General features: G+C 39.8%; 2 protein-coding genes across 9 annotated transcripts in view; one reads left to right on the forward strand and one right to left on the reverse strand.

Moving 5' to 3' along the window:
* KCNIP4 (potassium voltage-gated channel interacting protein 4) overlaps nt 1-3,177 on the forward strand; it is a 223,432-nt gene extending 220,255 nt beyond the window's left edge. For both annotated transcript variants that reach the window (XM_042982751.1, XM_042982752.1), the window contains exons 6-8: nt 122-226; nt 837-899; nt 2,680-3,177. In XM_042982751.1, the coding sequence (XP_042838685.1) occupies nt 122-226; nt 837-899; nt 2,680-2,727 (216 nt within the window). In that variant the 3' untranslated portion in view covers nt 2,728-3,177. The remainder of the gene's footprint in view (nt 1-121; nt 227-836; nt 900-2,679) is intronic.
* Nucleotides 3,178-4,175: 998 nt separating this feature from the next.
* Nucleotides 4,176-23,438, reverse strand: PACRGL (parkin coregulated like). Of its 7 annotated transcripts, none has more exons than XM_042984853.1 (10): nt 23,353-23,438; nt 19,202-19,269; nt 18,919-19,073; nt 15,805-15,872; nt 13,716-13,806; nt 10,888-11,022; nt 10,313-10,420; nt 8,487-8,567; nt 5,565-5,662; nt 4,176-4,802 (listed from the first exon to the last, which is right to left on the reverse strand). In XM_042984853.1, exons 2-9 carry the CDS (start codon nt 19,251-19,253, stop codon nt 5,606-5,608), a joined length of 747 nt encoding a protein of 248 aa, XP_042840787.1. In that variant the 5' UTR covers nt 19,254-19,269; nt 23,353-23,438; the 3' UTR covers nt 4,176-4,802; nt 5,565-5,605. The 7 variants fall into 7 exon arrangements, with proteins under 7 accessions (XP_042840787.1, XP_042840793.1, XP_042840790.1 ...); XM_042984859.1 differs by lacking the exon at nt 4,176-4,802 and adding an exon at nt 4,868-4,942; XM_042984856.1 differs by lacking the exon at nt 4,176-4,802 and adding an exon at nt 21,014-21,259 and having other exon boundaries at nt 4,993-5,662; nt 23,353-23,424.
* Nucleotides 23,439-23,925: the final 487 nt, after the last annotated feature.

Consider the following 23,925-nt stretch of genomic DNA (forward strand, 5'->3'; position numbering starts at 1 on the left):
CTCTGGGACAACCAAAACTTAACGAATAATAAAAAAATTTTTGAAATTGAGTAGGAATAATGTCAGACTGGTTTCTTCATATAATGCATGCAGTCTCATGTGAGTGCCTTTTACTTTTCAGGAAATGCTTGATATAATGAAAGCAATATATGATATGATGGGTAAATGCACATATCCTGTTCTCAAGGAAGATGCTCCCAGACAACACGTTGAAACATTTTTCCAGGTAGGAATGCAAGTAGAAATCAGAGAGGGGGCAAAAAAGAGTAAATTTCCTAAAGCTTGCAAAGTGTCACGATGATTCAAAAGAATGCAAAGGAAAAAAAAAAACAAAACTTTTACTGAAAGGGACAAAATAATAGACCATGAAGTATCATACTAATTTAATAATTTTGGACTTGAATGCATTATAATACTGATAACTACACTTATTGAACAGTCACTATATCGTGGAAAGAACACTAAGGAATTGCCGTGTTTCACATGTTTGTTTCTGGGTTTGTTTTCAATTATTCTCACAAGAATCCTTAAAGTTATAAATCCTCATTAGCCTCAATTTACAGATGAAAAAACCAAGGCTCTGAAAGTGTCCGCAAACTGCCTGAACTCTGTCAGAGCTAGAGTGCCAGATTTTATGTAGGGCAGCAATTCTAGATCTCCACCACATTCTTTTGAAAAGGGAACAGCTTAACAGCAGTTGGTCATATGATTCTTATCACTAAGAATGAAGCAGATCCTCCCCATAAAACAGGCAGGTGGATTTTTCATTCACTTCAAGTGTCAGGGTAACAAGGGATAAGTCAGAATAAAGTTTCTTGTTCTCTTCTTCCAAACAGAAAATGGACAAAAACAAAGATGGAGTTGTTACCATAGATGAGTTCATTGAAAGTTGCCAAAAAGTAAGTTCATAGTAGTAAAGAAACTATCCCTTTTGCTTTCATAACAGCCAGACTAAGTCAAGTCAGCTAGCCACCATGAACTGAGCACAATATAAACTTTACCTAAGCTTACCATTCGTACGCAGCTAAGAGAAGCTACCACTCTAAAAACAATTGTCAACTTAATTATAGTTCATTAATTAACATTTATAGAGTGCCTACCCTTAGGAGAGCCACACAGAAAGCCCTAAAGATAGAACTATTACAAGTATACTGCATTTTCATTCCTTAAATCCTTTAGAGTATTCGTTACTGAGGGTAAAACATATGTGAGCTTTGAATTGCTCTTTGCCTAAACTTAGCATATAACATATTATCTCCATAGATGTATAATTCCAGTACAGCCAAGTGTACATCACAGGCCGAGTTTGCATCCGATTTCTGAGAGAAACGCGTTGCTTTAACGTAGGCGCACCCGAAATGGCTCTTTGGCTGCGCCAGTAATGGCCTTCAGTCATAAAAAACAAAGCACAGAAAATTCAGAGAAATCCAAGTGGCTCTCCATTGTCTGATGGGAGATTAGTTTTAGCTTACCTAAAGTTATTTGACTTGATGCATGGGTAGAGCCACAATTAAGAATGAGTATTTTTAAATAAATACAGAGAGGATGAGGTTTGTTGATCTTTAGCTTTTCTCTTCATTTTCAAGTTGATACACCTTTCCTTTGTTGGCGCCTGCTCGTTTCTCAACTCACATTTCGATGTGGCGGCCTTTGCAAGGATCAATTTGGTGGTATCAGTCCGCTGATGCAGTTACTTACTTGGCTGATGCAATTACTAGCAGGGGAAGTCGGCACAAGTTCAGCTATTTATCATCACTGTAAACAGCTCACTGAGTGCCATTCATATACAATCTCCAAGTGCCCCTATAATGTCAAAATCTGTGCTCTTCAGTTTCTAGGGAATATGCTAAATTGCACACAGCCACTGTCCAAAGGTTGCTCTCAATAGTCCCTTCTCTGGCACTGAGAGACCATTCACTTTTTTTTTTTTTAAATGTTTATGAGAGAGAGAGAGAGAGAGACAGCAAGCACGCGAGCAGGAAGAGGGCCAGAGAGAGAGAGGGAGAGAGAGAATCAGGCTCTACACCACCAGAGCAAAGCCGAACGTGGGCCTTGATCCCACCAGGGGAACCGTGAGGCCATGACCAGATCCCAAATCAAGAGTCAGACGCTCAAACAACTGCACCACCCAAGCACCCCATGAGAACATTCATTTTTAAAGGCTCCTGAAGGCCATACAGATTTAGCCCTAAGAGACCCAGAAAGAGAGGTGAAATGACTACAAACATGTCTCCCAAGCCCCCCCTCCAATCCTGAATGAAGTTGGCTCTTGGCTCGCGCACAAACCCTGCTTCCTTCTACATGTACAAATCTCTGTGATTTGGCCTGTGATCTACCTGGAATGCCAAAATTTTGCATTTGCTCCATTTTTTTTTTTTTCTTACTCTCTACACCTCTCTAGTTTCCATTCTGGTTTTCTAATTTGAAAAAAAAAAATCCCTATTGACACCAAGTAAGATTCAAATGAAATACTGAAAGCCTGCAGACTTTACATTTGTAAAATGGGCTCTCCATAGTTATCTAGATGGAAAAGGGATAGAATGATATCTGTATGTGCAAACACTTAGTATTTGAGCTTTTGGCATACGCAGTGGGGGGCGGGCAGTACTCAGAAGCAGAACAGTGTACTTGCCCTTGCAGCTACGCTTAATTTAATCCCACTGTGTTTCTCCCTTACAGGATGAAAACATCATGCGCTCCATGCAGCTCTTTGAAAATGTGATTTAACTTGTCAAATGCATCCTCAAACAGACAAATGTGAACTATTGTACCACACTTAAACTTGGAGCTACCACTTTTAGCATAGATTGCTCAGCTTTACACTGAGGCATATTATGCAAACAAGCTTTGTTTTAATATAAAGCAATCCCCAAAAGATTTGAGTTTTCCAGTTACAACTTTGCATCCTTTTCATAATGCCACTGAGTTCATGGGATGTTCTAAGTCATTTCATGCCCTGTGACTCTTCAAAAGTACAGAATCTGGCAGAGAGTTTTACTGATTCTTTAGCCATGGGATTATTCAGCTTTCCCATTACCAGTGATTTTAAAATATCAGTGTTTTTTGCTACTCAACTGTACGTATTCAGCCCCAGGATTTTAAATGGTTTTCTAAACTATTGGCATCTGCATTTAATTTCCAGAAATTAATTTTCATGTTTGTATGCTGTAATCCCATTTATACACTAAGTAAACAAAACAAGATTACTGATTAGTAACAAGCAAACACACAGTCCCAGTTTCTATGGATTTGCTGCTTTCTGTTAAAGATATTCATTTATCCGGCATTTTTTACAACATGAAACAAATTAGTTTATCACCAGATGTCAGCATATGCCTAATAAGGCTTATTTAATAAGCATTTCTTAATTTTTCATAATACATATTATAGCCAAGGCCTACATGATATATATAATTTGGGATTTGTTCAATCCTACAGGTGGCCTATTTTCTATCTTGTCACTAAGTGGAAGTCCGTGAAGGTGTGGAACAAAGCAAGGATGTTTATAGGCATATGCAAAGGGTCAGGGTATCTGTCCTCGAGTTACATGGTAATGCTTAGTAACAAGTAATCCCTAACAGCATTGAGGGCCTACTCCATCCCCTCTCCCTCGACTCCTTCAAGACACCTTTCTATTACATGCCATTCAGGGACAAAGAAACCTGGACTACCCCAAGGCCTACAGGGAACAAAGAGCAAGCAGAATTCACTTTGAAAGCATCAGTGACTCCATTTTATCAATAACTACCATACCAAAACTTCGTTAAAGATGAAAATAAATGCTAAGCAATTCATCTGGACTGTCTTATGATTTAGCTCATCGTAACACTCCAGCAATTCAGATTCTCTTCAATGATCTTAAGCCAAAATTGTCAAGTGGCCACAACATCACTTAGGATACACACACCTTCCCTACTTTGCAGAAATACCACAAAGACCGAGAGGCTACAGTGGGAGGAAATTAGCGACTGTCCTTGCAACACTCAATCAGGTATCTATTCTGGTGTAGAGATAGGATGTTGAGAGCCGCCCTGCTATCACCAGTGTAGACATTCAGAGTAGTACAGTACATGTACACTGAAATCCGCCATCGCGTGTTTGTGTAAACTCAATGTGCACATTTTGTATTTCAAAAAGGAAAACTAAAAGCGAATAAAATGTTTCTAACTCTACTGTCCATGTTGCAGGTATTTTTATTCCAACAAGCGTTAAGTACCAGATTGAAAATATCATGTCCTTCTTTTGGCACCGTCGGGTCGTGTGCACGTTTGCCTCAGGGTGGGGCTGGGTGCGATGAAGAAGAGTAAAAGCAAGACCAGTGGGCCGGCGGGTGTTTTAGCTCATGTGGTCCGCGGACATGATGGGAGCAGAGACCTGAGGAAAGAGTATCCCAGACGGGGGGACTGGGAAGGACCAGAGCTCTGAGGGGCGATGGGCATTTCTGCACTTATGACTCCTTAGAAATTACTTGTGTTCTTTGACATCCCAGCTGTGAGACTGTATCTGAGGTGAGAACCGCAAAGAGATCACTCCGTGTATTTGAGAGAAGGAGCGAGAGGGTGGTCTCTGACGCTGCTGAGACCGAAGACGGCTGCTCCTGCAGAAAGGAGTGATCCCCAATCTTCATCCCTCCCAAAGAAAATCTGCTTTGGATTCGGTGTGGTGGCTACTCATGTCCCCACAGCCTCTTCTTGCCCTCAGGATGGGAAGTCGTACTCTGGTTTTCTATTTCTCACTCCATTCCTTTCTCTTGTAGAGCGATCCAGGGTCAGCATCTACAACACCATCACTGAGGGCTATGCCTAGAAAGTATGTTTTAAAAGCTTTTTTAATTAATGGTTAAACATAAGCAGGCACGACAAAATCACGGAGTGCATTTAAATGTTTTCAGATTTTAATTTCTAAAGATCTTCGTGACATGAGTATCTTCAGTATTTTCAGACTACGGGATACAAAAATGACATTTACTTAAATAAAACCCAACACCTAAAGTTTAGGCAGTTTTAATAAGTTGTAATAAACAACATACTTACAAGAGAATTTACACATGTAAAAAAAATTCTTAAACTAGAATATTCTGGCATGGACTTTTTCCAAGGATTCTACATCGTAAGATGCATATGTACAGACAATAATTAAAAGTGAACTCACAAATGTTTATCCATACTTTAAATTTCCATAGCTTTGATAAATGACAAAACGACAAAATGTCTAAAAATAAGCACACAGCTACAAACTGAGTGTGAAAGGGATATTATAAATACAAAGCATTAGAAAATAAATACAAATGCATCTACTATAAACCCAGCAATGGTTGTTTGCACTAAGCTGTAAATATATGAAAAACCGACCCCACAAAATTATACTACTGTAGAACTGTTTTTAACAACTCCCCATCACTGACCATTCTTTCCTGTTGATGGGTAACTTTTATTATGATTCAGTGGAACTAGGTTTACTCATCTTAAACTAGTAAGGAATGAATGGTGGCTGTGATTTACAAAAGAACAACCTGAAGTGAATCTGAAAAGGTACCATAGGTGCCCATGGCCAGCATTTCACACCTGTCACCAGGAAGTAAGGAGATTTTTGTGGGCTCCTTCCTTCAACAGCATATGGAACAATATGTTGGAATTTTAGATTTGATGATGATAAGGCTTCCCTGTCAACAGAAAAAAACGTAGCTTCATCAGTATCATGCAGGGTTCCCTAACAGGCATTAATTACACCTGTAGGAACAAGCCTAAAGAAGTGTCCAACACTCAAACCAAATGGAATGAGAACAGAATGATGGAATGAGAAGTGTAACGTTTTTTCTGAGTTGAATACAGTATAGGTGGTCCTCTGTTTAAAAAAACGTTTCACTGGAGACTTAGTTAGGAACCAGATCACCAGTGTATGAATCCAGCTGCTGCCAGTCGCTTCACTGTCAAATCTGGGGCTAGTTCTTTCTTTGAGCCTCAGTTTCTAGGTCTTTAAAGGGGGATAGCGACAAATTCTACCCCTGAGGGCTGCAGTGATGATTAAGTGGATACAATGTCTAAAAAGTACTCAAACTGAGTACCTGACAGGTAATCACTCCCCACGTGTTCGATCAAGATTGGGGTGTGTGCAAGTACGTACCTTTTCCAAGACAGATGTGCCTATGATTTAGGATGAAAATTATATCAAGGTTGAGAGTGAACCGACTGCAACTTAAGGCAGGTAGTCAACTGATCGGTTATAAGAAAATGACACTGTGACTATAACTCACTTTCCTGTCTGCCCTGAAGCTGAATGTTTCCATCACTGTGGCACACACAAGCCCCAAGAAACGAGAAACTGTAATACTGAGAAAATTCTTTTAAAGACTCATCTCTGCAGGGGCGCCTGGGTGGCTCAGTCGGCTGAGCAGCTGACTTCGGCTCAGGTCATGATCTCGTGGCTCGTGAGTTCGAGCCCCGCGTCGGGCTCTATGCTGACAGCTCGGAGCCTGGAGCCTGGAGCCTGCTTCGGATTCTGTGTCTCCCTCTCTCTCTGCCCCTAACCCAGTAGCATTCTGTCCCTGTCTCTCTCAAAAATAAGTAAACATTAAAAAAAATTTTAAAGACTCATCTCTACTATTTAAAGGAGAAAGATATATAAACATTTGGTTTTTGAAGACAAAGAAGAGCACTTGTTAATTTCAGGGAGGATTACAAAGTACTGAAAGCAAAAGCATAATGGTAATTAGGCCAATTTTTAATAGCACACCAACAGAAAATCTCTGATCAAATATTATCAAATTATTGAAATATTATGCACGACAGTAGAAGTCGAAAACAAGAAGAGAAAAAGTCTGAAGGAGCAAACAATACTTAACTTCAAAATCTTTTTTTACCCTGTATTAGCAAGATTCAAAACAACGACATCGCGTGGCAACAAGCGGAGCTCCCTCGCTGTCTGCCTCGGGAGCTCCGGGCTGGGCATGTACACCCCTCTGTGTTCTCCTCCAAATCTCATGTGTTCTGTCTGAAGTTTATTTACTCAAAAACTATGCCCTCCTCCGCACACCTACTCATGAAATCTAACATGCTGGGCCTGCCCCTTTCTTCTTGCCCGATTCCACAGGATGTGTGTAAACCACCCGGGGAGAGTTTCAGATTGGAAGCTGTATCATCATTATTTAGCATCCGTTTCCTTGCATTTCACAAGGGAGGAATTGGCAAATAATTTTGCATTCCAATTCTCAGAAGCACATCTATAAGCAAAAAGAAGTTCCCTTCTGCTGAGGACACTGGATTGGCTAGGGGATGGTTCTGTACCTCTCAACAAGGTGTCTGAATGCTAATCCTCCACACGCAATAAAGAAATCCGTTACCTAGTAGTCTAGGGACTTACCTGCTCCACCTAAACTTTATTCTAGGCATTCATCACAGAATGAATATAATCAATTTTAAAAGTCACTGTAATTGGTCAAATTAGGTAACTTAGACAAAGCTTAAACTAACGTATCTGACATTTTAAAACTGTATATGATCACACAAATTTCCTTTATAATTCCTTTAGGAAGTAGCTGCAATGAAACTAAGTTCTGCAATGTTAAAACAGTCCCATGCAAAGCTATCATTAAGATCCGATTAAACGTTGGGGTGCCTGGGTGGCTCAGCAGGTTGAGCGCTTGGCTCTTGATTTCGGCTCAGTTTGTGATTCTTGAGTTTGAGCCATGCTGTGCTGACAGCGTGCAACCTACTTGGGATTCTCTCTCTCTGCTCCCCATCCCCAACCTCTCAAAATAAATAAATAAACTTAAAAAAAAAAAAGGATCTGATTACATATAATCTCCAAAACAAGATAGGATCACTGCTTTACAGAAATATTTCCAAGACTAGATTATGTGAACACTGCTTTAAATGATGAAAATTCACTTAACCTAGTTATTTGACACCCCACATATAATGAGATTCCCCCAGAGAGTCCCGCACATTCTTGCAAGTCAGAATAATTTGATTCATCCTCGTGTGTGTGCGTGTGCACACACGTTCCAGATAGCATGCACTTCGAGACATGATATTGCAGCCATCTGGAAATCTCATTTCAATCTCTGAAGATGGGAAAATTGTAAATTTTTTAGACAGAAAAGATGGGAAATGAAAGAAAAAGAAAAGTACTTTCTTCAACGAGCTCTCTGTATTAATCCTTTTGTTTTCTGAATTTTCCAATGGTCTAAGCAAGAACATCCAAACTAAAGAAAAAAAACCTGTCAAGTCGCACCACGTGGAGGGTATAGTCAGAGCAGAGGAAGTGAACGGCCGTGTTAACACAATCTGGTCCGAATCCCAATGCTTAGAAACCGTGTGACCTACGTAAGATGGAAGCTCCGAACTCTCAAATGAAAATATCAACTGCACGTGATAACTTGTGGTTGAAATAATAGATGTCATACAGTCAGTTTCATAGCATAAAAGTAAAAAACAAAGAAGCAAACAAACAAAAACCCATGACTTAAGGAATAAGGCTTTACTTACACTCCCACCATGCTGCTCTAGCTTCTGTAATGCACTGGTGATGGGCTCTTTGAATTTCTTATCCCTCAGTCTCTTGGAAAGCTTTTAAAATAAGATTGGGAGAATGACTTGGAAAAGTAGCAATATTCACCACAGGCATAAGTAAAACTTCACTAAGGAGTATGCTAACTAGAAATAAAATCATTGAATCCTTACCGTATAGTTAAGTACACAAACACCACTTAATTTGTTTTAGATTCCAAGGCTTCTTTTAGAAAATATCTCATTGAAATTTATATGCAATAGACACCACTATATTTGTTAAAACAAGTTCAGCATTATAGTTCCAGTGTCCAGCATATTACTTGGCACAGAACACAAAACAGAAGGGCAGAGAGCAACAGATTTGTCAAAATGTTGAATGTCTGAATGGAGTAATCAATCTAAAATAAGCCATTTTATATATTAGGGTGAAATTCCTGTGGCTAGTCAGGTACAACCTGCTGACCTAAAGGTTGTAAGCAAACACCTGCCAGGATCCTCTTCCTTCTCTCCTAAGGCTTCCCATATATTAAGCTTCGAGAGTCTATTCCCACTGTGTCTTCTCTCCATCAAACACCTGGTGTTGGTGGGAATTCATCTCCCGCTATTCCTAACCTCAGCATGGCAATCCTGCTAGATTCACTCCCATCCCTACTCTCTATAGGCTTTGCCAGGTGTTCCCGGGGTGTATGGTCTCTCTGCAGAGTAAGAAGCTAAACATCCAGTTCTAGGATCTCTCTAAATGGACTGGTCCAAGAAAAAAACAGTGAAACTATGACTGAAATACATGCCTCAACTCTGAACTACAGAAGGATGCACACAGAGAAAGGCCAGCTGTGGGTTATTCCAGCAAGGACTTTAATTTTTTATTAGTGTGTGCAGTAACGGATTAATTCCACCTAAAGAAAAGATCGGCCCTTGTCTCTGGCTCCCGGATGGGAACCTCTAAGCCCTTGGTACGATCCTGCCAGATAAGAGCGTCTTTGTTTACATGGGGCCCTTGGGCCACATGATCTCAGCTCAGCTTCTGAAGAGGCTGGAGACTAAGGTCGACCATGCAAGCAGCCAGTCATGCTTGCTTGACAGAACCCTAATATGAACCCTGGGACACCACGCTGAGGGGAGTTTCTTAGGACGGCAATACTCCATCTGTGTTGCCACGTATCACTTCTGGCCGGAGGAAGCAAGCGCTGTCCAACTCCAGTGTGAGAGAGGTCAACTGGAGACTCCACATTTTGACCTTCCTGGGCTCTGCTCTGTGCACCTCCTTGCTTTGTGGCTTTTACTTGGTAGCCCTTCACTGTAATGAACTGAAACCGTGTAACAGCTTTTTGAGTTTCCCGAGTCCTTCTAACTGTCCAGTATCCCAGTGTGTATCTGTCCTAAGGATTAAGCTACACATAACAGGGAAACGTCTCATCCTGAATACTGTTTACAGATTCACTAAAAACTTATGAGGAAAAACAAAGAAAATGATGAAAAACATGACTGTGGCAATGTACAATTACACAGGAGGGTGGATGAGCTGTCTTTATAATCCGTGCTAATCAACATGGGCATAAGACCATTGTACTGTTCGTTAATTTTTGTCCCCTCCCCGACTCTCGCTCTCACTCTCTCTGTCTCTCTCTCTCTCTCTCTCTCTCTCAAAACTAAATAAACATTAAAAAAAGAAGAAGAAGAATCAGATTTTTTTTAGGATTTCTGAATCCGTTAACGACTAATTGGAAGCCACTGATCACGACAAGATACAGACAGTGCATGATACGCATACACAAGCACTCTGTCATCTTTTCAGTACTTACACTTGTCAGCAGATGTTTCAGATGGTCATTCAGAGAAGGACCAACGACGACACTTAGCTGCACGAGAGCATTCAGACCTCTTGCAAACACGTCATCATCCAGGTGTACCTGGGGGGGTTAGACAGTCAGGGGTACAGGGACAGAAAAGGAAAGAGGAAAGACAAGTAAGAAGAAAGGGTAAGCAGGTGGAGAAAAAAGTAAGACTGAACATTCAAAATTAGAAGATAAGCCACTAAACCCTGAATCTAAAAAAATACCTTTAATGTTATACCATCTAGAAGCAAAAAAATAAACTGGCTTGACTGAAATATTAGCTTAGCTGTATCACAGCAAGCAGCAAGGCTGATGTGAGGTTTCTTACTTTCTCTCATTACTGAAAATGTCCCCTTTTACCTTTCGGATATCCTCTACAGGTGTCTTCAAGTAAGTAATCATCTGTCCCTGAATAACCATGGCCTAATTTTGCACACACATCAAAATCACAGGTAAAGGACTCATTTGCATACAATTTGGAAGAAAAAAAGACATAAAATATTCTAAATGTACCACAGAAAGTCCAAAGGAATAGAGGATACCAGAGCCGCCTTTAGCACAGGAACCAGTCTTGGAAGCAAAGGCACAGCTTTTTCAGGAGCTCCTTGGACCAAAAGTAATTCTCTAAATCCCTCCTTTGACACGAAGGTGTATGGATGTTTAGTCTCTCTCAAACCCTGCCAAAGACAAAAAACAAACAAAACAAAACAAGCAAACAAAAAAGATTTACTAAGCATCTGGTTATACTAACAACAAAACTGAATTCTTACTAGTCTAAATGAAAATCAAGTTTTATTATGGTTTTCCTAATCATGATTTATAATTTCAATAATTACAATTTCAATTAAACCCAGAAATTGTGGAACAAAGGACATACATGGGACAGGACGAATTTCTACCCACAGGAAGGAAGGAAAAGATTTTGAACATTAAAGAACAGGAAAAAGAAACGGAAAAGCAAGGAAAAATAAAGGAAATAAAGAAAAAGAAAGGGAGGAAGAAAATAAAAGGGGAGAGGAAGAGAGAGGAAAGGTAAATAATAAAAAAAAAGAAAAAACGTAAAAGAAACCCTCACTAGGATACTGAAAACATTTTGTGTGTACTACCAAATACTGTCTGCAAGCACAGAAAATCAGCCAATGATGGTTTATAATTATTGGACCTCCTACCTTTACAGTGACTTTACAACTTGTTTAATGAGTTTCTAAAATATTGTATTTCCTTCATATTTAAATATTTTACATTAAGATATTTAAAAAACATCGTTTCCTATGAAAATCTTACAGAAAACCACTGTAAGATTTTAAATGTCATTTTTAACATTGGAATGCAAAATAAAAATATGAAGGGGAGTCTGAGTGGCTCAGTCAGTTGAGCGTCCGACTTTGGCTTAGGTCATGACCTCACGGTTCATGAGTTCAAGCCCCATGTTGGGCTCTGTGCTGACAGCTCAGAGCCTGGAGCCTGCTTCAGATTCTGTGTCTCCCTCTCTCTTCGCTCCTCCCCTGCTCACACTCTGTCTCTCTCTCAAAAATAAATAAGATTGAAAAATATATATATATATATATGAAAATAACCCGTATCCTTTCTTTCACCCTAAATGCATCAGAAACTATTGGATAGTACTCTTTTGTGATTTAATCCATCACTTTGAGTCAAGACAGAAGAGCCACCTGACTTTTTTTGAAAACGTAATACAAAAAAAAGCAACAGCAATACTCCATCAGTTTGACTAATTATTATCTGTGAATAAGTAAAACTGCCTGCAAAGTCATGCCTAAAAATACTAATTTTCAACCAATTTGCTCTTTAGACCAAACTATCTGCTTCCAAACAGTGATCAAACACTTCTTTTCCTGGACCGCCAAGCACAGCAGCACCACTTTGGAACACAGCTTCTATCACCCTAAGGTTGTGCCTCTCCTGGCCATTGTAGAGATGAGGGATCAGGTCAAGAGAGGTGGATTTCCATAGTGGTGGTTCTGTCAGTACTTTTCCATTATTAAATAAGTAGAAGGAAAGGCTAATAATGTACCCAACACAGAAATAAAGGCATTGGTGTTTGGAAAATAATTATTCAAAGCACTGACTTTATGTAATCTCAACTAAACACAGAGTCCCTTTAGGGACTCTCCAAATTAAAGAACTCCCCTCACCTTCCTCACTTTGTGATTAGCTAGAGCATTTTTTTTTTTTAATGTTTATTTTTGAGAGAGAGAGTGAGTGGGCAGGTGCACCAGCTCATGGGGGAGGGGCAGAAGAGAGAGAGAGAATCCCAAGCAGGCTCCTCACGGTCAGCCCAGACCCAGATGCGGGGCCTGATCTGATCTCACGTACTGTGCGATCATGACCTGAGCCGAAATCAAGAGTGGGATGTTTAATCAACTGAGCCACCCAGGCACCCCTAATTGGACCATGTTTTCAAAGGTGTCACTATAGTTGTGATTCATCTAAAAAATGGTTTGCTACCATATACAAAAGGTTTAAAAAAATTTTTTAAACTAATGAAACATTGATACATTTTTAAGTTTTTAATACCAAGTTTAAAAGACTTTGATCAAAACTGAATTTCAAAATAGGCTACCCATAAAAATATGCTGTTATTAAACCAAAATAATCTTGTAAGCAGAGATATAAATTAAGAAAAACAAAGACCAACAAAAATGATCCTAACTCTTAAAAAAGACAAGTATCTGTAACTTAAACATAAGACAACTGGCTAGTTCATTTCTCAACTTGTGACTCTAAGGGAATAAATTTCACAGAAGAGATCACTGATCCACTTGAAGCTAATACTCTGCCAACTTTTTCCTGACATGGTAAAAGATATAAGGAATCTATGAAAAATTTTCTTAAAATCCTCTACAAAAATGATCTCCCTGACATCGACTTAAAATGTACAGGTGGGCAAAAGCCCAGAGAATTTTCCAAAAGGATGTTTAGGTAGTTAGTATCAGCTCCCTAAAAAACATATCACATTCACGTTAAACATGACTGGTTGTATAGAAATAGATCAACCACCCATTGCTATCTGATGTAGTTTAAGTTAAAGCACTGATGTTCTCCTGATATGACTCATTCAATATGATTCCAAGTACTTTTTTGGAATTAAGTGTGAATATTTCATCTACTTATCTACAAATCCCTGTGTAGACTAAGTTGTTTATAAAGCTGATTAATCAGTTTCTAATAAACATATACTGATCATAATTAGTTCCTAAGGGAGCGCTGGTGTTTTAATGACTTTCGCTTGGCTCTTATTCCAAAAGCATAAAATAAGATTTACTGATGCGTTGTGAAGTAACATTTAATACAGTTTTTAAGGTGTTTTTTTCCATAAACACTCAGGAGAAATGGAAATCACACATACCTCTGCTAAAGTAATAAGAAGAGGATCAAATGGAAGATTTTCAGGAGGACATTCCCACTGCAGTCTGTGTTTCACTGAACCATGGACCAATCTAAAATAACAAACACTGGTAAACGCAACACGGACAATGTAATTATATATTAAACACTAATTCTCTAACACATTCAGACTCTTTCCAGAACATAATCATATTAGAACTATTCTGTAACATGTAGGAATATCATGGCTTGCAACGTTATTACGAAGGCATCTCACACAGCAAAGTCTGTAACCCCCACTCCTATCCTTTCAGCAAAACCGTTTCGCGGGAAAACTCAACTCCACACGTGTTCAGCCTACAGTGTTGGGAGTTCAAGCATGGTGCCATCTGTGAGTCTTAACACAAATGCTACACTTGACATGTTTAAGTCATAATTGTAACAAAATAGGTAACCTACCAATGTGCAAACAAAGAAATGTGATAATTAGAAACAGTAACGTGTTTTATATGGAACATTATTTTTCAGATACAGATTCTTTAACCCTCATGATCTAAATACAAGCCAGATTTCCCCTCTGTTACACAAAAGAAAACAGAGGCCAGGAGGTGAAACAGCCCATGCAGGGTTACAAAATGATAGCCCCTTGAATTGGTCACTGCTGCTGCTGTTGCTTTAAAAACATTTTTTTTTTATTAACAGCTTTACTGAGTCTTAACCAACGTGCAACAAACTGTACATGGTTATGAAGTGTAACATTTGATACTGGTTTTGATATATAACTACATCAAGAGAACCCTCATCATAACCATGACAGTGAACTTACTCAAGACGCTCAAATGTTTCTTCACCCTTTTGTAATGTTCTCAACTTCTTGACACCTTTTTTAGTGTTATTTTCTTAATAGCAAGAGGCCTCGGTAACATTTTTACAATTTTAGCAACCATGATTGCTTAGAGTGGGGGGGGGGGGTGTGTAAGAATATGTAAATATGGTTTTGACTCAGAATAAAATAAAAAACTAATAACAATAAAGTGAGGAATGCCTCTTGAGCTCATTTCTCCAAATCTGCAAATACCATTAAAAACTACATTTCTTGAATTTTAGAAAACAACAAAAAGAATGTCGTGGTTATTCTTTCCACAATGAAAATGACATTTCCCATCACCCAGAATGGCTAAAACTGGATACACTTAGAAGAAAGAAATGTTTCTTGGTAGTGAAATCTTAAAATGGTATCATTCTATCAGTAACTATATCGTTTTCTTTAAAACACTTCTGATGTCTCTTACAAAAGGTGGCAAAAACTGTATCAAAAGTGAGGAAGAACTACCGTATGTACTCATTAATAAATATAATTTCAATAAATACAACTTTTTGAAATTTTTCAAATGTCATTTCAAAAACTAATGAAACAGGGTATTATGCTAAGTGAAATTAGTCAGAGAAAGACAAAAACCATATGACTTCAGTCATATAAGGACTTTAAGAGACAAAACAGATGAACATAAGGGAAGGGAAACAAAAATAATATAAAAACCTGGAGGGGTACAAAACAGAAGAGACTCATAAATATGGAGAACAAACTGAGGGTTGCTGGAGGGGTTGTGGGAGAGGGGACGGGCTAAAGGGGTAAGGGGCACCAAGGAATCTACTCCTGAAATCATTGTTGCACTATATGCTAACTAATTTGGGCATAAATTTTAAAAAATAAAAAATAAAATAAGAAAAAATAATCTCCATTAAAAAAACCCAAAACAACAACAACAAACAAAAAACTAATGAAACAATCCCATTCAATTATAAACTTTCAGTTTCAGACTATTTATTTGCAACTCGCCCGAGGCTATGAATGCTTATATTGTTTCAGAAACTGGTTAATTCCATTTCTTAAATTACAGATCTATTTGTAATTCTATTTTGGAACTGAAATGATTTTCTTCAACAATGTCTCACGATCTACCCCAGTCCAACAGCCAAAGTGTAAATAAGTCACCTTTACTGCAACCTCCTAGTATATAAAATTTTCAATACATTTAAACTAAATACTGTTATTGATTTGACTCAGTTATTTTGAATAATCTGGTCAGTTATCATCCGTACTGATTTACCTGCAAGGAATACCTCCTTTAGAGTAAATAGCCGCAAATGCAGAAGGGGCTCGGGACTGTTCACCAAACTGAAAGAAAAAGACGACAGGAATGCAGTAAGTATACCATCACCTCCACTCTGTGATAGCTGCCCGATTTTCATCCTGCTGAGGTCAGAGGCAAAGGGACATCCTGACTTTTCACCCACGATGCTGGTATCAAGTGCATCACTCGACTCGGCAACACACCTGAGGAAAACGATCGGTCCCCTCAGTACTGGACCCACAACCACAGCCACAAGCTGTGTCTTTCTTTTTAGCCCCTAACTTGTTTCCGAAGGCGTGAAGGAGCTGGGATCACATATATAATATAGACAAATACTATTATACGAACATCATAAATAAATATAACAAAGATAATACATCTTTCTACCCTCCCCCACTGTGAGCTCTCAAGGTGAGGGCTACATGGGGAAGAAGTGTTAGGTACAGAGAAAGCAGAATTGTCTTCAGTCGCCAGCGCATCTCCTACTTGTCCTCCAGTCAAATATGGACGGTCTGGAGGGTCCAGAACCTGTAATCTCTCCCAAATGGTTTCACGCTTCTACAAAAAACAAAGGCTTACGATTGGCAGGAGTGACAGAGCTGAAGGTGGTGCAAGGCTCCCACGAACATGTGCTCAGATGTGTTTGCTTAGATATATAACTTCACAACTTTGTCCACATATTATCTTACGAATCAATTAATTCTGGGGGTGACTGGGTGGCTCCGTTAGTTAAGTGTCCGACTTTGGTTCATGTCAGGGTCTCATGGTTTGTGAGTTCAAGCCCCACATGGGCTCTCCGCCCTCAGCACAGAGCCCGCTTAGGATCCTCTGTCTCCCTCTCTCTCTGCCCCTCCCCTGCTCGCGCTCTCTCTCTCAAAAATAAACATCAAAAAAAAAAAAAAGTTAAAAAACAAAAGAATAAATTAACTCTGTATCTATTCCCAAAGATCATTTAAGAGATGATCAATCACAATGGTTAAATAATCACAGGATACATGATTTCAATGCAGTTGATCCTTAGAGAATTTAGGCACAAAAAGTTAATATTTCATCACACAGTACTTTGAACATAATCAAATAAAATATAGTTGTCTAAATTATAAAATATAAATGGACTAATCTTTTTTAAAGATACAACTAGATAAAATTATTTTTCAATCACTTGCAGTAATTTAAAAATATATTTAAGGGTATAAGTTTAGAATTAGCCTTTTTTCCTCTGGAAAAACACATGTTTGAAGTTACAACACACAGATGAAATGTCATTGACACATAATACTATAATAGGAGATTCATTTACAAAGTTCAACCCACATTCTGCATAATAATTCACAGAAATAGTAATGTTTCATTCATTTAATTACAATTCCTACTAAGAAAAATTTATTTTAAAAACTGTTTTCAAGTAATTGATATCAGATAAGGAAACTTGAAAAAGTGTTTGTTGAAGTGGGGGGGGGGGAAATTAAGACAAATTAGGACTACAAACACTTTTTTAGTTCTACCACCTATTAGGAACTGATTTTATTTTTTGGACCTACAGATCATGTAAATAATCCCTAAATATCCAAAACAACCACCAAGACAAAATTTCTGATTGAAATTCTAAGCCATTCCATTCTTTTCCTTTAATTTGTAACTCCTTTTAGAGATAATCATAGCTTTATCTTCCAAGTCCCACATTATCAATTTTTCTTTCTACCAGTGGGTTCATTTTATCAATCTTTACCAAATTTTACCAAAATTCCATTACCATGAAAAAAACTATAGTCCCTTCAGTTTTTAACAATATCATCACACACTAGATTTCAACTGTAAAATAATCAACATTAAATATACTTCACTATACTGAGTTTCAACACATGTAATTTTTGATCCAAGTGAAGTGCTCAAAATTTACACACATTGCAGTGTATAAATTATAGGTACGTAGACCGGTGAATTCTCCAAAACAGTGGGGTAACAACATGCAGGTATGGAAAACCTGAACGTGACCGGCACCCTAGGAACCTCTGCCGTGCCTCGTCCCAGTCACTAACCACCTTTTTCCCTAATGGTGACTTCTGTCCTGACTTCTGACTGACTTACTCTGGTTTGGTAGCTTTTACAGATCTTCGACATGGTCTTGTCTAATATCCTCTATTCTCAGGTCAAGTCATTATTTCCCCAAACTTTCCTTAATTAGCAATAAAATTTAAGGTTAGGGCCACTAAATATTACTACTTTACAAAGTTCTTTCCCCAAAGAGAGGAAGAGAACAGAAGTGTCACCATGAATCTCTCAATTAAACGTGGGAAAAAGAAGCAAGAGCAAGGAGAGAGGAGGGCATTCTCCGGGAGTCCCACTCCTCTGACACTGTGCAGTTTACAGAAAGAAGCAAAGCAACACATATGCTGACACAATTTTTCACTTGGAAAGTCAGAAAATCTCCTGCCCTTGGCCAGTTCATCGTACCCTTTCTATGTTTTACCCGCCATCAAAATCAGTGTCTCAGCCATTCTCATAATCCCCTTTAAAGGCTGAAACCAGGATCATCTTACCCTACGCAAGGTTGGGCCACACACTGCCTGGTGTTGTAGCACACGTGTGCCCACTTTCTGGATAATTCAGTGATCTACACACTTAACGATTATCCTCTTTCATGCGCGTAAATCTCCTATTTGTGGAATGTGGTTAAACTGCTGTCAGAAGGCAAAGGGAGGCTGGTACTATAGAGGCATTTCCTGGGGAGCTAATTTATAAATCAAAGTAAAATAGGGACGTTTATGCCACTGTGGAAGCATGTGGTTCCTCCCACATCAATTGAATACAAGTTTACTCACTGCCATTAGGAAGTAGCAGAACTAAAGAAAATAAAAAATAAAGCTGATATGCAATTCATCTTACACTCTACAGTACTGCTCCATGAATGTGACAGGATACGCCACAACTGCCTATTCCCCATTTGACACCTTCTCATTTCCACACTCCCATCATCATTATTTCCATTCTTCATCATGATTACCATATGCCCTTCATCACTAGCCTAAATGTAACAAAACAAAACAAAACAATGCCTACAAGGCAGTCCTGACTGTCTTTTGTGCCTACCGGGTTAATTGTCTTAGGGTTAAGTTTATCACTTGGTCGAGGATGAGATTTTCTTGCGGACTCTGGGGAACTGGTTGATGATGAGGATTTGCCTTGTTGAACTGTAGTCCTATGTTTTATTTGTATGCTCGATGATGTCCTTTGATCACAGTTATCTGGAAAAAACGGAAGATCAACAACAACAAAAGAGGTGGAAGAGATAAAGTTCACTCTTATCCATCTGTGTAACAGAATGTGTCACTAACCCGATTCACCTCTTCATTTAAAAAGCAATGTTCTGTACCTGCCCCTCTGTTTCTCAGCTGAACGCCTCCGTGGCACTCTGATTTCTGCATTGCTTCCCTTTCACGCCTGCAGTTAAATGCAACTTGATTTCAGAATTTGGGGAGTAAGAGATGCATTAACAACATAAAGACCAAAACAGAACAGAGTAAATAATACAGTAAAAGACACACAAAAAAGATATGGCATGGAGCAAAATACCCCAAAGACCAATGAAAAAATACAAAATTATGTCAACTTCAGTATCAATAACAGTAAATGAAAAACAATCTGTAAAAAAATAAGATAAATAAAATAAACATTTTTTCCCATTCAAACTGTCAAAATAAGCTTTTAGAAACTCAACTGCAGACCTCTGGCTATAGTCAGAAAACATGGACTGGATTTCTGAAAGGAGTAAGAGGTTGGCACATCCCCTGGCGTCTCTATCTTCTCTGGTCTCTATTTCCAAAGGCCCAAATGCTAACACCTGCATATCAAGTCCGACTTTTCAAGACATAATGACCTCTCCTAGTCAAGGGACTGAAGCTCCTTAACCTGAACATAACCAAAACTACAGTTATCACACTGAAGTTATGGACCTCTTGTTAATTCAAGGTACCACCAATTTTCTGGTCCCTCAGGCTAAAAGACTTAAGAGCACTGCTATCTTCTTTTCCTTCACTTCTTACAGACGTAATCAATGTGGTGTGATGAGGCGGAAGCCGCTTTAGGCTCAGATCTGGGTCTACACCCTCATCTCTACCGATTACCAGGTTTATGAATTAGGTAGATCATTTAATCTCCCCAAGCCTGGATTTCCAGACATTTTAAAAGCGGAGGATAATACAAGCCTATACAGGCTGTTACTGAGGAGTAAAGAAGGCATTATATCAAGTTCCTCAACCAGCCAGCGATGGTTCACTTCTCCCTCTTCCACGCTTTCCTCTTTTCCCCTAATGGGAGGACTCTAGTTCCCAGTGATGATTTTCTGCCTGATCATAAACTCCTATGTCTACCAAGCAATCCACCACACGCACCTGGATTCATATACCCAACTGCCTGCTGGTATTTCTAGGTCTGGCTCCAGTCCCAAATTCCATGCGGCCTTTCCCGATCTCCTGTTTCTCAAATGTGTACGTCCATGGCACTCTTGATTTCTGCACTCTCTCCTTATTTCTACTTGATTATTCCACTCCCTCACTGCACAGCACTCTAGTCATTCTTCCACTAGAGCATTTCCCACTCTAAGCCTTTAGAATTGCTATTAAATAGATAACTACCCTGGGGTGCCTGGGTGGCTCAGTCAATTAAGTGTTGGACTTCTGATTTTGGCTCAGGTCATAATCTCAGAGTTCCTGGGTTCGAGCACCACAGCAGACTCCTCTCAGGGCCTGCTTGGGATTCTCTCTCTCCTTCTCTCTCTGCCCCTCCCCCCACACGTGTGCATGCTCTCTCTCAAAATAAAGTTTAAAATATGTGTGTATAGGGGCGCCTGGGTGGCTCAGTCGGTTAGGTGGCCAACTTCGGCTCAGGTCATGATTTCGTGGTCCGTGAGTTTGAGCCCCGCATCGGGCTCTGTGCTGACAGCTCAGAGCCTGGAGCCTGTTTCAGATTCTGTGTCTCCCTCTCTCTGACCCTCCCCCATTCATGCTCTGTCTCTCTCTGTCTCAAAAATAAATAAACGTTAAAAAATAACAATAAAATAAAAAAATAAAAAAAATAAAATGTGTGTATATACATATATACACATATACACATATATACATATACACATACATACATACACATACACACACACACACACACGCATATAACTACTCCTCAACTACACTGTAAGATCTTCCTTTAAGGCAACATAGATGAAGTCTTCTTCCACTTCCAAATGAGTTTTTCAAATATTGGAGACACAGACTCCTTCGTTTTCTCTTCTTCAGGATAAACATTGATGCTTTGGCAAGTGATTCCTCATGAGATGATTTTAATCCACTTGCCAAATTAGAATTCTTCACAAGGAGGACAAAACTCCGTTAACTCAGCCCCAAGATAGTTCAAACATGATGTGACCACATCCAAGTGCCTTGCAAAGATAAATTAAATGTAAGATCGTTTCATAAACAGAACAATTTTCATTCACCTGATTTCCTCATCTTACTACCAGCAGATGACTTGCTTCCCAATATCACACTTCACTTTCATTCTTAAGGCATTTACCAGAATTATGGTAATTAATGGCTCATTAAATTTGTCAGATAATATTCTAAGTCAAGATAAGCCAGGCTTTAAATATTTTGACCTAACACTGCACTTCAGTGAATATTCAACAAGTATTTACTATCATGCCAGGTCTCAGTTTTGAGAATTTCCTGATGGGAACAGCATGATCTAAGTTTCTGTATGTATGTATGCATATATGTATGTAACAATCAATCAATCAATCAATCTGTGTCTCTGTTTCTTCAACTCTATAATTGGGGACAATTACAGTAACTGCTCTTAATGTTGATGAAGACTAATGAATTAATATTTCTTTTGATCATAAATTGTAATAGCTGTCACAGCTGAAAATGAGGCATCACAAAGATCCTACCCACAAACACAAAAAGAGCAGAGTTGGACACATCAAACCATGATGCATAGTTTTCAACACTACCTACCAAATCTACAAAAGTTTGTGTAGGAACAACTAAATTTCTATCTTCTTTCATGTGAAAAAGATGTTCCTGAAAGGTACCTGCAAGAAGGTGCTGCGTTATATCTTGAATGAATTCAAAGAGCCGCTGAAACTCTTCATTTTGAAAAACTTTGAAACGTGCCAGAAAATTGAGCCTCCAAAGGTTTTACACATACAGGGCAGTTTTTATGTATAATATGCTGAGGTAAATTTCAGCAGTCATTTCAAAACACACATACACGATGCAAACATTTCTGCGTTCACTTTCAAAACACCCTAGAGACTTGCTTTCCAAAACAATTATTTTTCACCTATTATTAAAAGAATCCACCTTTACCTTACAAATTAAGTCTGCTGAATTTTTTAAAACGATACCCATCTGGGAGCATACCACTGACAACAAAACCGGAACATGAGTTGTTTGTAAAAGAAAAAAGACTTAATTCATCTTACACTCAACAACTCTTTTAAGTATTTTTTCATTAAATAACATGAGGAGGGTGGTGTAAAGAGGTAATAATGGTGGAAGGAAGTGAAAAGGTAAGGACTGTTTCGTGCTACAAATATTATCGCAGTCACCTCTCATTCTTTTACAAAACAATATAAAGATTCTAAACAGGCACTAGAATCCCCTTGACCCAAACATCTAAACTATGTCATAAACCAGAGAGCAAGCAAATCAAGCAGGGCCCCAACAGCAGAACCCTCATTTTCCCTTTCGTCTCCTTAGGTGCCGCGGATCATCCGAAAGGGGCCATAGACATCCGTGTCAGTGCTAGGAAAAGCATACTTTGGTTTTCATTGTTTTGGACAGCTCACATATCCTATTTCTTTCCCTATATGCACTTTCTTCCGGGACCACGCTTTGAGACCACCGCACTAAAAGGCTTGCTAAATTCTCAAGGGGCAGAGGCCACTTTTTTTCCTACTCTCTCATCCGTTGTTCAGAAAGTTCCAGAAGTGACAGGCATCCCACTGAAGAAGCCGTGACCCATCTCTAAAGCTCCTTCAAATTCCAGAGTGCAGCCACAGAGCCCAATATCCACCTATCCCTTTTTACCATAAATCCACAGGGCCAATATTAAGGGTCTTAAATTTGCTTTCCATTTTCCTACCCTCTTCCTCTCTAACACCACACTCTTCCAAACACTTAAGACCCGTTCAGGGACAGAGTGGTGTCAAAGTTGGAAAATCAGGAGGACGTGTAGGAAAAAAATCCAGAAAAACAGAGTTGAGTGTTTTTGGGGTTTTTTGGCTTTTTTGTTTTGTTTTAAGGAGCCGGGGAGCTGGGAGGAAGAAGGGCGGGCTACTTTCCGCCAGAGCCTGACCCCGGGAAAGGAAGGGTGCGTTCTCCGCGCTCGGCAGCTTCAAGGTCCTTAGCAACGAGTCCGGCGGCCCTAGAGACAGGCCAGCCCGGAAGCCTGCAGGGCGGAGACGGGGCGGGCGGCACGGCGGGATCCCCGCACCCCTGGCCCACGGCACCCCGTACCCGATCCTACCGCGCCTCTCTCCCGCGGCGATGCGCACGCCGGCCGCCACGCCGGCTGGCACTTTCGCCCTGCGCCCGCTCGGCCAACTACCCCACTCGCGTCACCGACCGCCCGGGCTCGGGAAAACGAGGCTTCGCGCGGTCCCCAGATCTGACCGCGCCGCGCAGTGACGTCAGACGCACGCAGCGTCCTCTAAGCCTTTAGCAGGAAGGCTGCGGAGGCGCCGGGCGGAAGAGGGTTGTCCTGGCAACGAGGCGCCGGGGGCTGGCGTTGCGTGGTGGCGCAGGGGCACCGTGTGGAGGGTCTTTGAGGACTGATGAGAGGTGCAGAGAGCAGAGGAGAGCACAGACTCCTAGTTCCCTGCACCACAATCTCTCCCTAGTCCCTGTACCTAACACTTAACACGTTTCTTGAACACTTAAAATTTTCTCCACCTGCCCTAGAACCTGAGAGCTAAGGATCCTGAACTCCAGCCCCAGGGTCTTCGGGAGAGAGAGCCAAAGCCACCTACAGGCCCAGCTGTGGAATTTCGTTTCCTGCCATAACTTCCTGGTTCGCATGCCAAGGCATTCTATATAATAC

This window comes from Panthera tigris, chromosome B1 (assembly GCF_018350195.1).
Source record: "Panthera tigris isolate Pti1 chromosome B1, P.tigris_Pti1_mat1.1, whole genome shotgun sequence".
Classification (NCBI taxonomy): domain Eukaryota; kingdom Metazoa; phylum Chordata; class Mammalia; order Carnivora; family Felidae; genus Panthera; species Panthera tigris.

Excerpts from the sequence above, each read along its gene's own strand:
- PACRGL (XM_042984853.1), bottom strand. The coding sequence starts at position 19,253 with ATGCAGAAATCAGAGTGCCACGGAGGCGTTCAGCTGAGAAACAGAGGG. Across the intron at positions 13,807-15,804 it reads AAAGGAGGTATTCCTTGCAG|ATTGGTCCATGGTTCAGTGA; the intron begins GTAAATCAGTAC and ends TTGTTATTTTAG. Across the intron at positions 11,023-13,715 it reads TTCTTATTACTTTAGCAGAG|GGTTTGAGAGAGACTAAACA; the intron begins GTATGTGTGATT and ends TGTCTTTGGCAG.